This window comes from Triticum dicoccoides, chromosome 6B (genome assembly GCF_002162155.2).
Source record: "Triticum dicoccoides isolate Atlit2015 ecotype Zavitan chromosome 6B, WEW_v2.0, whole genome shotgun sequence".
NCBI lineage: Eukaryota > Viridiplantae > Streptophyta > Magnoliopsida > Poales > Poaceae > Triticum > Triticum dicoccoides.
In genome coordinates this window covers 666,479,622-666,495,305 of record NC_041391.1, presented here as the reverse complement: position 1 = coordinate 666,495,305, position 15,684 = coordinate 666,479,622, and the positions used below count along the sequence as shown (strand labels likewise).

The 15,684-nt window shown below is 43.5% G+C and overlaps 2 protein-coding genes across 2 annotated transcripts; one reads left to right on the top strand and one right to left on the bottom strand.

The window, feature by feature from the left end:
* Positions 1-936: 936 nt before the first annotated feature.
* LOC119324741 lies at positions 937-3,679 on the top strand. Its single transcript, XM_037598513.1, has 6 exons — positions 937-1,083; positions 1,160-1,246; positions 1,547-1,729; positions 2,620-2,832; positions 2,959-3,105; positions 3,220-3,679. Exons 1-6 carry the CDS (start codon positions 940-942, stop codon positions 3,589-3,591), a joined length of 1,146 nt encoding a protein of 381 aa, XP_037454410.1. The 5' UTR covers positions 937-939; the 3' UTR covers positions 3,592-3,679.
* A 6,151-nt stretch (positions 3,680-9,830) lies between these two features.
* Positions 9,831-11,244, bottom strand: LOC119320392 (protein POLAR LOCALIZATION DURING ASYMMETRIC DIVISION AND REDISTRIBUTION-like). Its single transcript, XM_037594497.1, has 3 exons — positions 10,902-11,244; positions 10,373-10,812; positions 9,831-10,281 (listed from the first exon to the last, which is right to left on the bottom strand). Exons 1-3 carry the CDS (start codon positions 11,242-11,244, stop codon positions 9,922-9,924), a joined length of 1,143 nt encoding a protein of 380 aa, XP_037450394.1. The 3' UTR covers positions 9,831-9,921.
* Between the last annotated feature and the right edge of the window lie 4,440 nt (positions 11,245-15,684).

Below are 15,684 nucleotides of genomic sequence, written 5' to 3'. Positions count from 1 at the left end.
CTTTCAGTGGCATCATGAACAAACTCAACAATATAACCATCACTCAAAACATTCTTTTCATGATCCTCATATATTTGTGTGTATACATGTGTCTAATATTTTAACATTGGTTTCTAGTGTATAGATAAATAGGTTCATATAAACTTCTAGAGTATAAATTGAACATTGGTATCACAACTTTGGTTTAGTGATAAGTTGACAACATGTGTATGTTTTATTTGGAATTTAAATACGTCACTTATAATAATAACTGTGTAACATAAAAAAACAATGTGAATTTTATTTTCATGTACATACAATTTGATTATTGATATGCTATATACAAGAGTTGTTCCTAGTCTTTCACAACCAAATTAAACTCACAGTCACAACCAGATTGGGTTTTTTATATACTTTAAAGAAAAGTTGAACTGACGCTGTTCGGTCGGGGAATAAAGCTGATGGTATAAAATATTTCAAGGTCAAATGATTGAAAGAAATTGTGAGTTCGCCATCAAACCTCACACTTTCAGGTAGTATGAAAAATTAACCTTCTCATTTATATTTAGCATATCTTTTGGTGGCAATAAATTAATCATGTTAACACTTTCCGTATCAAACCTGGAACTTGTGAAGATTTTCCTATGCATCAAACACATCACATCATTTATATGGCATTAACACTTTATATTTTGTACAAAAGAGAAGGATGATCATATCTTAGGGAAATTAATGACATACTTTCCAACACAAATTATCATAGTGCAATTAATGCTATAATTTTCTATAGGTGATATAGCTTAGTGCAATTGATATATGATATCTTTTGTACGCGTACAATGAACTAATTCCTTATCATATATCTTATAATTATTTGCAACATTAAATGTGCGGTACGCTCAGATGCATATAAATATGGTGGTATAGGAATTCCAAAGCTAACAATTCCAGGTTTTAACAATGAAAGGAACACAAGCCATTAGTGTGACTCTTCTCATGTCATTTCTTATTCTAGCGACCAGAGGAAAAGATGTGAGATATAGAATGCAAGAGGAAGACAGTACCCAGATTCTCACTTATCAAGGAGTTAATAAAACCATTCAGGTATGACTAATTAACCTTCTCATGTATATTTAGCACATATTTTGGTGACTAACAAGCAAAGGAAACCTCAAAATAGATGGAAGACGGAGACGTCTATGACTGCATCGATGTGTATAAGCAACCGGCATTTAACCACCCATTGTTGAAAGACCATAAAATCCAGGTAAATTAATTTCATAAAAATATGATATACATCCATGAATTGCTCAATATATTGTCAGTTCATAACTAAGTCCACAAATGTTGCTTTCGTGTGTTATACTCCCTTCTTGTTTCAGCAATCTTTCTGGATATGCTTTTTCACATTACAAAATTTGTACTATTGAAAGTGAACTAAAGTAACAACCTTTTCACATAGTATAAGCTATGTCAATGATGAATAAAACTACAACATGTTTTGTGTGTATTGTCTGATGCATTTATAATATTTTGTAACATGATGGTTGATTTTATTTTCAAACAGATGAAACCAAGTTCTTTCCCTGTTTGGAAGGATACCCAAACATTTCCTTCGGATTCTTTTTCACAAGTGCAACCATCTATCATCAAGTGCCCAACAGGAACAATTCCAATACTGCGTAGTAATGGAAGTAGCACCATAGCAACACACAATATTGATGGGCTAAAAAACGATATGCAATGGGAGGTGAGTTTTTGTACAAGTTACAAAATGAATTTGTTATCATAGTTTGATGGGATTTTTTGATAGGGTTGATTATGCCAATTGACGTATAATTGTTGCATTTATGATGCATATCAAATGTACAATGTTGGATTAAAGATGTACCATAGACACTATAAATAATCTGCTTAAATTCCAAGAAAGTACTCTAAGAAAAAATAGTCATATTTGGATGGTAACAGTTAATTTTCCATCGAGGGTCACAATAATGAACTGTTTAGATTCATCAAGTTATTATTGACAATGAGTTTTTTTTTTGGCAATTTTATAGTGAATGAAGGGCCTCATACTCTACAACATTAGAGTATAGTTTGTTCAGTCAAAAAACATTTGAGTAGTTAGGAATGATTTTTGTGCCTTGAGATTGTTATCTCTACTAAATAAGTTATGTATATTACCTCGCAAAAAGAAGTTATGTATGAGCATTATTTCAGTTGTACATGAAGGAATTCCAATTTCATTACCAAGTTTTAGTAACACTCTCTTGGAGAGTTTCATATATACTAGTCCCGAATTCTTAGTTTTTAGCATTAAGTTGTTTTCGTTGATCGTTACTCTTTCCTTCCCAAAATGTGAATGACCACGCATCTTAAGATTGAAGTTCTATCGACAACGTGGCAATATGAAACGAAAGTGATAACATTTAAAATGCATTTGAATATGAATAATGTAATATGATTTATGTGTCGCATAACCTAGAACTTCTTAGTTTAACTAGTGGTCCAATTAAACATTCTGATGGGATTGGCGCCTTACATTTTTTATAACGTGAATTAAATGTGATATCCTATCAAGTTTATCTATACATAGTATTCATTCTTCACATTTGCAGATGTTACTTTTATTTCTTGCAGAGGGCGGGACTCAGATACATTGGTGATTTATTTGGGGCGCGTGCTCTAATAAATGTTTGGGAGCCAAAGGTTAATAAAGGTAGCCAGGATTCTAGTGCACTTTGGATAAATATTGAAAATGGAGGAGGACAACACACGGATCGGATGGGCGCTGGTCTTCGGGTATCTCCAACATTGAGTCGTGATGCTTTTGTTAGATTTCATGTTGCTTGGGTACGTAATGCATACTATTATTTGGATACATACAGGCTATTATTGGCTATATATTTGCATGATAAGGAATTAATAATGTATGTTGATATTTTGCTTTTGTTTTTGGCCTTGGAACAAACTTCACAGTACGATGGGTATTCAAAGAAGTCATGCGTTGACTTCAGCTGTCCTGGATATGTTCAAGTCCACCACAACGTTGGTCCTGGGTCAAGAATACAACCATCCTCTATCTATGGTGGAGTACAGAAAGTAGTAGACATTCAAATATTCAAGGTATTATGTCATTCTTAAAATTTGCGATTTCTCAAGCACCTTGTATGAATTAACTAATTGTTAGTTTATTTATGGGCATATAATGAACTAATTAATATTGAATTATTATTTTAGGAGCCGACATCAGGCCATTGGTGGGTGAGTGTCAATAAAATACCAATTGGATATTGGCCAGGCGGATTATTCAAATTCATTAGATACAAGGGTAATTTCGCGTTCTGGGGCGGACAGGTTGAGGGGCCGACTGCCGCATCAAACTCTCCGCAAATGGGTAGCGGGAAATTTGCTTCGGAAGGATTCGGAAAAGCGGCGTTCATGGAAAGCATCGAGATTGCCGATGATAAGGGCTGGTTTGTGACTCCGGATAAATCCCGAGTGAAGCATGGGTCGAGCGATCGGTCCAAATACACCGCCGATGGATTTGAAGTTACAAAGGATTTAGGTATGCGTATTTTCTATGGTGGACCAGGGTCCAAGAGGGCCTGATGATAGTAATCTATGTATGGGCTCGACAAGTTAATAAAACAGACTCCATGCAAAGTGGTCTTGCGGCATTATGTATGTCCGTATATCATCGACTTCCGTTCGTGCTAATTTTTGTTTCTCGTTTCTTTTGCCCTGAGGGAGTGCAAATGCAACGCGACGGTAGACGATACAAGTTGAAGCCATGCGCGCGCGCGTATATCCGTCGTCGGTGGTTTGGTCATTAGATTAAAATCGAACGGTCATCCTTCTTTCTTCTCAACAAATTGTACTACTACTTACTTACTTAGTCTATCTATCTCTACTATTATTAAACAAGCAACCATTATCTTCTCTAAGTGCACCTCGTCTAACGTACACACAACAACACCAAGTAATCACAGCCTCACGATTAGGCTAACTTATTCCAATCTAACCGTCAAACAATCTCTACACTACTATTAAACAAGCAACCATTATCTTCTCTAAGTGCACCTCGTCTAACGTACACACAACAACACCAAGTAATCACAGCCTCACGATTAGGCTAACTTATTCCAATCTAACCGTCAAACAATCTCTACTACTATTAAACAAGCAAACATTATCTTCTCTAAGTGCACCTCGTCTAACGTACACACAACAACACCAAGTAATCACAGCCTCACGATTAGGCTAACTTATTCCAATCTAACCGTCAAACAACAACTAAATATCCCAAAAAGTACGTTTAGCAATTTAATGTGGCGGACGAAAACTCTGTGAGCGAGCGAGCGAAAAAAATAGAAAGGTTCAATCGGCAACCAGTAATCGCACCCTTAATTACCGCTAACTGCCCACCCAATCCCACCTCGAAATTAGCGCTAACCCAAAATTTAACCCTCCCAAATCTTGGTCTCAGGAAATCCACCGGGCGTCCCTGCCCCATCCGGCCGCCTCCTTCCATGGCGACTGGCTCCCATCCGGCCGCCTCCTCCATGGCGAGAACCGTGTCCAGAGGAGGACGAGCACGACCATGAGTTCCCCGTCGTCGTCTCTCTCCGTGCTTAACCGGTGTGCCGAAACCCCTCCCAAGCTTCGCCTGCTGCTACCCCGACACGGCAGCATGAATCTGACGTCTCCCGGCCGTCCCGAAGCGGCGGCCCATGGGATCCGAGCGAAGAAGAGGCCTCGCGATATGCTGGCCTTGGTTCTCCTCTTATGCAGGCTAGATCTTGTTGGCCTCAAGTAGCACCACCAACAGGATCCAGGCGAGCATGCGGCTGCTCCTCCACCGTCATGTGACGCGTGTAGTGGCCGTTCACCAGGCGAGACCCAGCTCCACGATCACCACCACTCACTTGATGTGCAGGTACGGCCAACCACCCCATCTCCCTCTTAATCCATACATCTTTTCTGCCCTCACATGGCTGCGTGTAGAGGTAGAGAGCATGCACTTGCAAGCCTTTCGTGTTGAAGACATGTCTTGGAATCAACTGACTCATGGTATCATTATGTCACCGTTTATTTAGACATCTGCATATTACTGTTGCCACTAAAACTCACACTCATTGCCTCAACGCCGCACACGTACGGGAGTTGCCGCCCCCGCGAGGATGTGAACGCACGAGGGCGGCCGCTGGCAAACGAGGCCGCACTTGCGCCCACATGGGAACGGCCACATCAGTTGTACGCTTGCTTTGATATATGAGTTGTACTGAATTTTGCTATATTCAAATTGATTTGGTCAGTTAGCAGCGTGCATGTCTCTTGAACTGACATGTGTTTGCTTAATTTAGTGAGGCTCATTATATTTGGTAAATGCAAAATTCAGCAAAGTATACTTTGTGTGCAGCAAGTTACCGAGGTAGGCTGACTTACGTACGCCCTATATATGCAAAATTCAGTAATGTGTCATACATCTCAAGGTGCATGCTTTATGTGGGATTTACCTGATTGTGCAGTACAAGGATTGGATTATTTCTCATTGACTTGTTTGAGGACAGGACTTAGGCTTTGTTTGTGTTACGCTCTCACCTCTCACTAACGCGACGTCGGGCATCGATCGAGTTGCAGGTCCACACGCCATCGACAAGTCGACCCGCAAAAGAAGCTGGCCTACCGATCAGGATGACATCGATGAGGAGGAAGCAATGGTGTGACGTCATGGATCCCACTTGTAAGTGCGTGAGTGTGTGGCTACAGTTTTCTACAATATTGTGAAAACCACGATGTGTTTGGCAGTCACAGTATTTGCCACTATATTTGGTGATCCGGTCATCAATATGTTCATGTTCTACAACCTTATCGGCCCCGGGCAAAGAATCACACACTTTATCATAGGCGAGGACTGGTCGTGGCTATATGCAAGTGTGGTCGCCGACACCCAGGCAGGCTCAACGTATAGCATGCATACACGGGCTCTTTTCTTTATACTATGCACCTTGAATTTTGTGAGATATACACGTACATTGCTCCCAAGTCATATAGAGGTTAATGCTCAATCTTTATTTCATTTTTAAGAAACTAATTGGTGATGCTTTGTACATAATAGTCAGGATCTGGTTCACATGACTATGTTGCCCTGCATAAATGATCTTCACCACTCTCTCTATACCCTTTTATATATTGTTTCACATTTGTACTTCTCTATCTGCAGATGAGTAAGAGAAGAAAAATGAACGTGCCCCTGTTTACATCAAGAGAATGTACCCCATTTAAGGACCTAACAAACACAACTATGGATGGTAGTGCTAATATCCCACATAATCAAACAGATGATCCTAAAAGGAAAAGTGTTCAATCATGGTATGCCAATGTCGGATGAGAAGAAAGCAGAATACAACGCGAAGTGTCATATATCCTGACAACAAACTAGAGTTGCAGCTCTAGACTGTCTTAACCAGGACCAATTATCGCAAACATGTGTTTCTCCGTTAGACTGTGCTATGGTTCATCTCTACAACAGTTTTCCTATCTAACATCATGTGTATCTAAGTGCAGCTTCTGGTCAGGCCCCACTTGTTTCTGGCGATCCCAGGTTCCAGTCAAATGCAATAGGATATGTAATGCTTATTTGTCACATTCATTCATTATGTATTAACTCTTCTCTCCTGTGACGGTAATGTGTCACAAATTCATCAAAAAATGTGCCACTCCCTCTTGATGCTCCCTCATGGTGCTAGAAAAACTCCCAGGTCAGAAAAATTATCACGGTTGCTTCAACATTTATCTCTTCGAGCTGTAATAAGAGTTTTGCGACAAGGCTGCCTTGCAATATTTTATACGACCGTATTATTTTCTGGAGATTTTATATTGCCTGACCATTAATTTGGCTTCAAATGCTCCTGATGAGGCTTGAAAGTTCGTTAAGTGTGGTAAGACCACTCTCACATTCAGGTTTATTCACTTTTATATTTCTATAAAGGGGCTTGCCAATCCATCTAACACACCATAGAGAAAAATAGTGTCTTCCGGAGAGCATGACAACTGAAATGCATCTTACACACCTTTGGGCAGGGGAACTTTGTGAAACACGGCATGGTCATGAAAATGTCTTAGAAAATGAATTTATAATGAGAAGTTATGTTCTAATTTGCTCCAGCTTTACAATTTTTGAAGATGTCAAGCCTTGAGGCTCTTTTGTTCAGTGTTGCACATGTCAAGCGTCGGTCCTAAAAGAAAGAAACAACTTCAGTTTCTGGAAGATAATATGTACATATGTACATTCTTGAAACAACTTTAGTATCTAGAAGATGCTACTACCTCCGTTTCAGTTTACAAGTCCTACGCGTATACCTAGGTTGCCAATTTGATCATCTTAATATAAACTATATAACACAAAAAATATATCTTTTGAAAATAAAAGATCTAAAGTTTATATTGGTATACTTTTTGTAATATATAACTTGTATTAGGTTGGTCAAATTGACGACTTAGGGATATGCGCACGCCCTATAAACTAAGAGAGAGGTAGTATGTACATTCTTTATTATTTTGGCAAGTAAAGGTTATTTATGGTCCACATTTACTTTTTGTAAGTTGAGATCTAATTTTTTGGATGAAGTTGTGATTATTCCCACAATTATTCAATGTCTTTATTACCTCACTTACATTTTTGTTTATTTTATTGATATATTTTCTTCCTAGGACGGTTGATAAAAACATAACCATGATAATATGTGCGTTGCACGTACATGTTTATTTACTACTATTAATCAAGAAAACATCCTCGAACGAAAACTCTACCATCCACTGAATCGGCACGAAAAGGGGAGCCAACTGTTGTAACTGTTGTAACGTGTCCCAGCTCCGGCAAGGTCTCCTGCTCTCCACCATGGGGAGGGCTTGTTGACTGCGGCAAGAACACATACCACACTACCAGTACCAGTGATTGATAGGGATTCCTCAGGATCTGTTCTGTCGGGCTATTGGTGAGATTTGGCCTCCCGCGCCGCCCTGTGCCGCCGCCTCCACGACCGCAAGAACCGGGGATGGATTCCAAGTCTATCCGATTGATGGGTAAGTAATCTTGTCAACATCTTGTTTGACCTGCTGCCCAATTTAGTTCTGAATACCCGAGCCTCTTCATGGGTTCAGGCGGCCAATCTTCATGGATGAGGACACGAGGGCTCCATCTAGAATCTAGACCAAACTGCCATCGGCATGAGCCAAAACGAATTTCCGCTGACCAAGTTTCTCTGTGCTACTCCATGTCATGTATTGAGTCACAAATAAATCCAGGTGAATGTATATGCTACTGTTTCTCTTCGAAGAAAAAACAAACAATTTATCCTGATGAATGGATGTATATCTGTGGTGGATGATCTCTGTCTTTCTATTGCAGGTCATAATATGCATCCACACAATTCAAATTCATGTTCTGGACTAACCATGTATTAATTGCATAGTTACTTTTTTTTTGTTTTACTTCTACCCAAACTGAGTTCTAACAGTCAATATCTGATTCTGGTACAGTCTTCCGATGACAGTCACAACAGTTCTAGAGCATATATATCGTCCTCAATCCTCCTGATTTTCCTACCATCATTTCCATAGTATTTGAGTTGTAAAGCCTTGGCCTGTGGTAATTAATATTGCTTCCTAAGCTTGAAAAGTGTATTGGCTAAATAGTACTTCCTCCGTCACGTAATGTAAGACGTATTTTGACACTACACCAGTGTCAAAAAACGTCTTACATTACGGGGCGGAGGGAGTACTTGATTCTATCATGTTTGTGTAGGCTGAATTGTTTTTGCTGGAAAAATATCGTTACATGTATCATTTTAGTATGGTAATTATATCTTAGGGTATGAGAAATAAATGTACTAAACTATTTTTTCCGTGTAGGCTACTATGATTTGGAGGAGGTAATTGTTTCTGATGAAGAGTTAAATCTAGGCACCATGGATTGTGAACTGTTACCGTGAACTGGAGAAGTGATTATCTTTTTCTATATTATAACTAAAATGCAAGCTTTAACTAAATATTTTGTTATGTCCACCAATCGGCTGGTTCATTTAGTCTCATTTGTATCCACATAACCATAAGATAAAATATTTGGAAATATCGAATGGAGAGAATCAACATCACAGTTCTGAGGAGCTTCATTTCTCAAACTTTCTGGAGCAGACCATCTTGATCATTTTTGAAGGATGGGTGCTGGACTTGGCACATTTCACTGAGAGGATCACTCCCGCAATAAATGTTGGTTTCTGATGGAATTATGTATCTGTATTATGCACCCCTGCCAATTTTGATTCTTGTTCTCTGGTAATCTACAGAGTGTAAGGTCTAACTGTGTCTGGCCATAATGGCGGGACGAATCTCTCATTTTCTGTTGTATTTGTTTTTCTCCGGGTTTCTTTGAAAGAGTAGTTGTTAGCCTTGGCTAAACCAATAGAATCTAGGCAACTATGAAGCATGTGGATGCGTTACATTTTTCCTGAATTAGTCCTTTGAATTTGAAGCCCTTCGGAATTTTGCACTGCTCCTAGCCCATTGGCCATGGCATTGTGCCATTGTCTGTATTATCTGTCTTCTCTGCTACAGCTCTCCGCGGGCGCCAGCACACGTTGAGTTCTATCCGCACGTACTGACGGGAGAGGAGAGTGGTGCTGCGGGGGAAGGCAGGGAGAGAGGCAGCCCTGATGGTCGAGCGCAGGTGTGCAGCGCCTGACATGGGATGAGGTGGGGAGGGGTGCCGTTATTGCATACATATGACATGGCTTTGGCAAACTCGGTGGTTTGGTTCATTACTAGTAATAACAAATGACAAACTCGGTCAACTCATTACTCGCTGGCAGTAGCTATCATGACACGATGAAACCACCGAAAGACCATCGTATATCCATCGTCGGCGTCGGTGGTTTGGTTCTACCGGAGCCGCGACTCGTCCTTGTGGCGGGAGACGAGCTTGGCGGTGTCACGCCACCGGGACACCTCGCGCTCCTTGTCCCGCAGCTTCCTCTGCGCGCGCTGCAGCTCCGTCTCCAGCTCCGCGATCCGCTGCTCGTGCCGCGACTGCAGGAGCTCGTGCAGCCTCCGCTCCAGCACCCGCGCCGGCACGCCGCCGTGGCACGGCTTGCTCTCTTTGACCTCCTCGTCCTCCTCCTCCTCCTCCTCCTCGTTGTATTCGTGTTCCTTGCAATCTCTTGCCGCGTCACCGAGGACACCGTCTATGTGGACGCAAGCAAGGGAGCCGCTCTCCGATGAGATGTCGCTCTTCGCCTCGGACTGCAAAATCAATGGGAATTCAGTTCAGCACAGCGTCAAATTGGCACAGAGCGAGCACGCCGGCGGCAGTGGCGGCATGAGTGCACGGTACCTCGAGCTGGTGATCTTGCCGCGGTCTCACGCATTCCTCCTCATCGTCGTCGTCGGAATCGAGCTGCAGGCGCGTCAGTTCAGCCTCGAGCTCTGCTTCCATTTGATCCATGGCTGCGGCGGCATTTCCAACGCCAGCATCACCGCATGCCGAGGCGGCATCGCGCGAACCACGGGACAACGAGGCGTCCTCGCCGCCGCCGGCATCGGCGAAGACGATGCGCTCCTTGACGACGCTAGCGCCGTCGTCGGCATGGCCGTCCGACACGTCAGAGCGACTGCTGCCACGCGCCTCCGCCCTGACGTCCATCACCAGCCGCTCCATCTGGGCGCGCAGCTCCGACATCCTGCTCAGCTCCACCGCGCCCCTGGACAGCAGCAGCACCAGGCCCGCGCCCAGCCCGAAGCTCGCCGCCGACACGTCCGGCGCCGCCTTCATCCCTGCGGAAACAATTAACCACGCCACGCCGTTGGCCATCACCATCAAACGCCGATCACATTTAACTCAGCCTGTTTAATCACTCACGTACCCTGCAGTGAACTCCGAGGCGACTCGCGAACCTCTGTTTCTTGCTTGGCCGCCATTACCACCTTAGGCGCGGCCGCCTCCTCCTCTACGGCGTCCTCCTTGGCGGCCGCCCCGGCGCCGCTGGAGCAGTAGCGGGGGATGCGCATGCGGCAGCCGAACCCGCCGCTGCCCCTGCCGAGAATGCGCGACAGCAAGGACCGTGGTGAGCGGCACTCGCGCCGGATCCTGCTGGCGCAGGCAGCATTGGTGAGGAGGGCGCCGACGGTGGCCGGCGAGGAAGGCGGCGAGGCCGAGAGGTGCGGCTGCAGCGGCAGCACTTCCGCCGTGCTTCTCTCCATTGCCATTTGCGATCGAGACTCGGAATGGCGCGGCAATGGCGAGGGGATTCGAGGAATGATGGAGGATTCCATGTTAGGCGCGCGAATTTATAACGAGACGGAAATGGTGGGGAGTGTGGGGTTTTAAATGGGCGTTAAACCTCTCATGTCCCTTGACCAACCACGCTTCAATTCCACCTTGATTTAAGAAACGCTCTCCATTTCAGGCTGACTGGGAGCAGAGGATAGTACTAGTAATGTTTTTCAAAATCTTTTCAATAATTCTCAGCGTTTGATTTTTTTAATCTCTGTATTTATATATTTTTTGCGGGTGACTCTATATTTAAAATTGTACTCTGATTTTGAAGTGTGCCACCTCTGTGACAAGTTTGGGCAATTCTGGTTTGTAACTGTTGAAAGTTGATACATTCTCATACTCAATTTTTTGAGTTGCTTTAATAAAAATCAGACAACCGATGAAAACATTAGCACTGTTACTGAATTTCTATGCATGAAGCGGAATTTTTGCTGAATTGAGGGTTTTATCGTGTCCAATTTTATTCCAATGGAAACAATAAAAACCCATGACGAGGCAATAGTTGACTGCATCCGAATATCACGATAGATTATACAGTATCTCGGGTTCCATAATGTGCACATAATAATTGGCTTTAGAATACATTTGGCTAGCTGCCATTTTTGTGGAGTAGGCCTCAAACCCACCTCAAACGTCCGGATGGACCGCCTGGTCACAAAATTTCGACCTAGACGGCCACCTAAAACTAGCCTTAAACGTCTGGGCTGACCCATACCCCTCATATCCAGCCCAAGTATGAGTCAGATATGGGGGCGCCCGGGCGCGTCCACCACGTCGTCCCCAGCCCACAATGGCTCACCCGACCCCACATATATTCCTGCCCGTCAGCACGCCGGACCAAACCCTAGCCACTTCAATCCACTCCCCTCCGCCCCCCGAGCTCCCGTCCAGCGACCTCCCCCAGTCTCCGGCATGGCGGGCAACGGATCCGAGTCCTTCACCTCCAGACCCGTCGATCCTGAGCTCATCCCACGCGGTCCCGAGGAGGACATGCCCGTCCGGCTTGTGCTCCACCGTTCCCGGGAGGAGGCCCATGCACGGCAGCGCTCGGACCCCTTCCGTCAAGAATCCATTGGGTCCGCCGGCGGACATGGGCACGGCGGAGCCGGATGAGCTCCACTTAAAGACGCTTTACGTTGCATATAATAATATGGATTTGAGGAGATTTCTATTTAGGGTATCCGAATGTGAAATGCATTATTTGACGCGCGACTGTCCCGCGAACGTTTGAGGTGTCAAATTTGCCAAGTCCGGCACCAAAAATTTTAAACTTTGGCTATGTTGTTCCACAATGTTATGAATCTCCGGCCGGCCACGAGCGTATCGATCGCGAACTACAAGCACGCAGCAAGCAAGCACCGATCGGCAACGATACCCACCGTTGTGGTTCAAAACCATTTCGCACGTAATTCATCCGTGCTGCAGGATGGACCGACGGTAGGTCCCCTATTGAATCCAAGCACGCGCGCACCTGCGCACGATTACAAGTCCCACCTAACCCCCTCCAATCCGTACATCGCTTCGTACGCAGTTTTTGGTGCGCGATTGTATATATGAAAAAAAAATGCACCAAACGCGAGATGTGGTCTGTCGGAGGGCACAATGAGTGGGACGAAATCACTGTTTTGACCTTGTGCATGTTTATCGTCACAAACTGAACCCGACGTAAAAGTATTTCACGATTTGACCCTTTTAGAAACGCCAGGGCCCGCGGCGTTTCCAGCCAACATCCAAACGCCGACCAAGCTAGCGTTCCTGGCCAACACAGAAACGCCGTGGCGGCTAGCGTTTCTGCCCTGGCCCACAGTCAGTCCGAACCCGCTGTTTTCGCTGACGTGGCACATGTGAAACGCCAATGTCCTTGGCGTTTCTGGGCTAGATGAAGTAATGCGCGGCGGGCCGCGGGGGCTAACCGAGTCCACTCGCAGTCCCAGCCCCGGTCGGGCAGTTCTTGACGAACTGGCGGCCGCCCCTTCCCTCTTCTCCCCCAAATCTCCCCCAGATCTGCTATATTGATCATCAAAACGAGTAGATCGAAGCACCCCCGAGTTGCTTGAGGTATTCTCTTCCCAATCCTCCATTTATTTTCAGTCAAGATTGGCTATTTTAGATGCATTTTTTCAAACATGGTGGAACCCTAAGATGAGTTATTAGTGATTTGTTGATATATTGTTGAAGTATTCTTAGTTAACTTGTATAGTATTGGATTTAGAGAGAGCCCATTTTTTAGGATTAGGTTGAACCTATTATTTGTTAATAATTAGTTGTGATAGATTCTTTAGGATAAAATAGGTTGAAAAGAATTGGTGTTGGTAATGTGGTTCGTGATTTATATCTTTGGGATAATTTGTAGTAGTTCTCACACAATTTTGTATATGATGTGGTCATAATTTTAAGCATATATCATAACAAATCCATGTACCTTATTTTTTAGGATGTTTGAGCCGGATAAATATCCCGGCCTTGATGATTATTACGAGGAGAAGCATCGTGCTGTGCTTGTGGAAAGAGGGGAGGTAATTATGTATCTACATTATCATATTGTGAGTATATTGTGAGTAGTTTAGAGAAGTATATAAATTGTCGTGTGATTTTTGTAGGTTCCTCCAGTACTTCGGTTGAGAGGCCACAACCCACGTGAGTCACTGAGGTATGACCGTTGCTACGAGCCTTATTTTAGAAGAATGGATCTTCTCCAGTTTGTGCTCAACTTTAAAGGCACACCACCATGGCTGAACTCGACCTTATATCCGAACTTATCTTTAATCCAACTCATCAACAACTTCACTTTAATGGTTGGATCCTCGGCTATATGTTTTTGGTATTTATAACCAATGAATTCCGAGGTTAGTTGACGGTGTGTCACCCATGCTTCTACGGCCGGCGGTGTGCATTGGTGAGTGGCTTTGCAACTAGTTATCTTCCACCAACCATCTTACGTGAGTCTTCCATTGACTTTCCATTTGCATCTTTCTACCTCACATTTCACGTGTATCGCTTGTTGCAGTCCGAGTGAACAACTATGAAAGGCATGTGGTGTTTGACAGCATACTCACACAACCACATCCTGAACTCTAGCATGTGCTCGAACATCAAACCTTTCCTCAAGTACGACATCGAAATTGCGTCGGGTGTACTACTTGGGAACTGTCTAGCCTCAATTGTCTTGCTCATGCCACCGTCAACTATAGCCTTATCTGCAAGGCTAACATCACAAAACAAGGGAACTTTGTGATCCCTACCGGTGAATTTTGTGTACCACTCTGCTTCTTTCTCAGTCAAGCCATCTTCATCCAACTCATTCACCGGGCCTTCATCATCCGAGTCATCCACACAAGCACGCTGATAGATAATGTCAGGATCCATGTCCTGATGCCTTACTTCGGCCTCTACGTCACCAACAATGTTGTGATGCCTCTCATACTCTTCGTCGGAGTCATCACCATCATCTTTCATCGGTGCACTACCTCCGAACTCATATAGGGGATACTCATTGGCTTCACCTTCAACTTTATGCTCAACAATAGGCGGCACGCTACTAACCGGGCTCACATCATCTACTAAGCTTTGGTTCAAGTCAACATTAAAGAGAGGAGCCTTCACCACCTTACTTGCAAATACTTCTAATGACTTGACTGCCGAGGATGCAACAACCCCCTTATATGCAACCCAATGCAAATTGGACTTGATAGGCATTGTCTTCATTCGACACTTGTGTGCCGACCCAACATCATATCTTCCTACTAATTCAACTTGGTCACTTGCATCCACCCACTTTAATCTTATCCGTGTTTCTTCCACAACCTCTTCATAACTAGGTGTCTCAAGAAATATCAATACTTCCTCATACTTGTCAACAATATCCACATTCATGAATGCCTCTTTGTCAACATAATGAATATTCACAATCTTGTCCATCTATAAAAGGGGGAACATAAGTATAAAAATGTACAATGCTAAATATACCACATTGCTAACAAAACCACTAACTCTAACCCTAAATCTTAACATTAGGCATAACCCTAACCCTAAATCTTAACATTAGTCATAAATCAAACAATAAGGCATGCTCAACAACATCACAATGCAATACCATTGGAACAACAATACTACAAACATCACATTATAGATCCATGTTCATAACTAGGGTTAGGACCAACAAGAACAAATCAATTTAAATGGGCAAATCCAACCAATAAAAATTTGTCAGATGAAGGAGGTTACCTCAACGAACGAAAATGATACCGGATCCACGGACCAACCCAATCGATTTGCAAGGATTTGAGAGGGGATAAGTGAGGGAAACAAAGGGGGAAAAGGGCAAGAGCTCGGGATAGGCCAATGAAGGAGAAGAGAATGAGTGGTGAGTG

Bases quoted from the DNA above. Each gene is read 5' to 3' on its own strand.
- LOC119320392 (XM_037594497.1), bottom strand. From the start codon at position 11,244: ATGGCAATGGAGAGAAGCACGGCGGAAGTGCTGCCGCTGCAGCCGCAC. The intron at 10,813-10,901 runs GTACGTGAGTGA...TTGTTTCCGCAG, and splicing joins GCCTCGGAGTTCACTGCAGG to GGATGAAGGCGGCGCCGGAC. The intron at 10,282-10,372 runs GTACCGTGCACT...TTGATTTTGCAG, and splicing joins GGCAAGATCACCAGCTCGAG to TCCGAGGCGAAGAGCGACAT.
- LOC119324741 (XM_037598513.1), top strand. From the start codon at position 940: ATGAAAGGAACACAAGCCATTAGTGTGACTCTTCTCATGTCATTTCTT. The intron at 1,247-1,546 runs GTAAATTAATTT...ATTTTCAAACAG, and splicing joins TGAAAGACCATAAAATCCAG to ATGAAACCAAGTTCTTTCCC. The intron at 3,106-3,219 runs GTATTATGTCAT...TTATTATTTTAG, and splicing joins TAGACATTCAAATATTCAAG to GAGCCGACATCAGGCCATTG.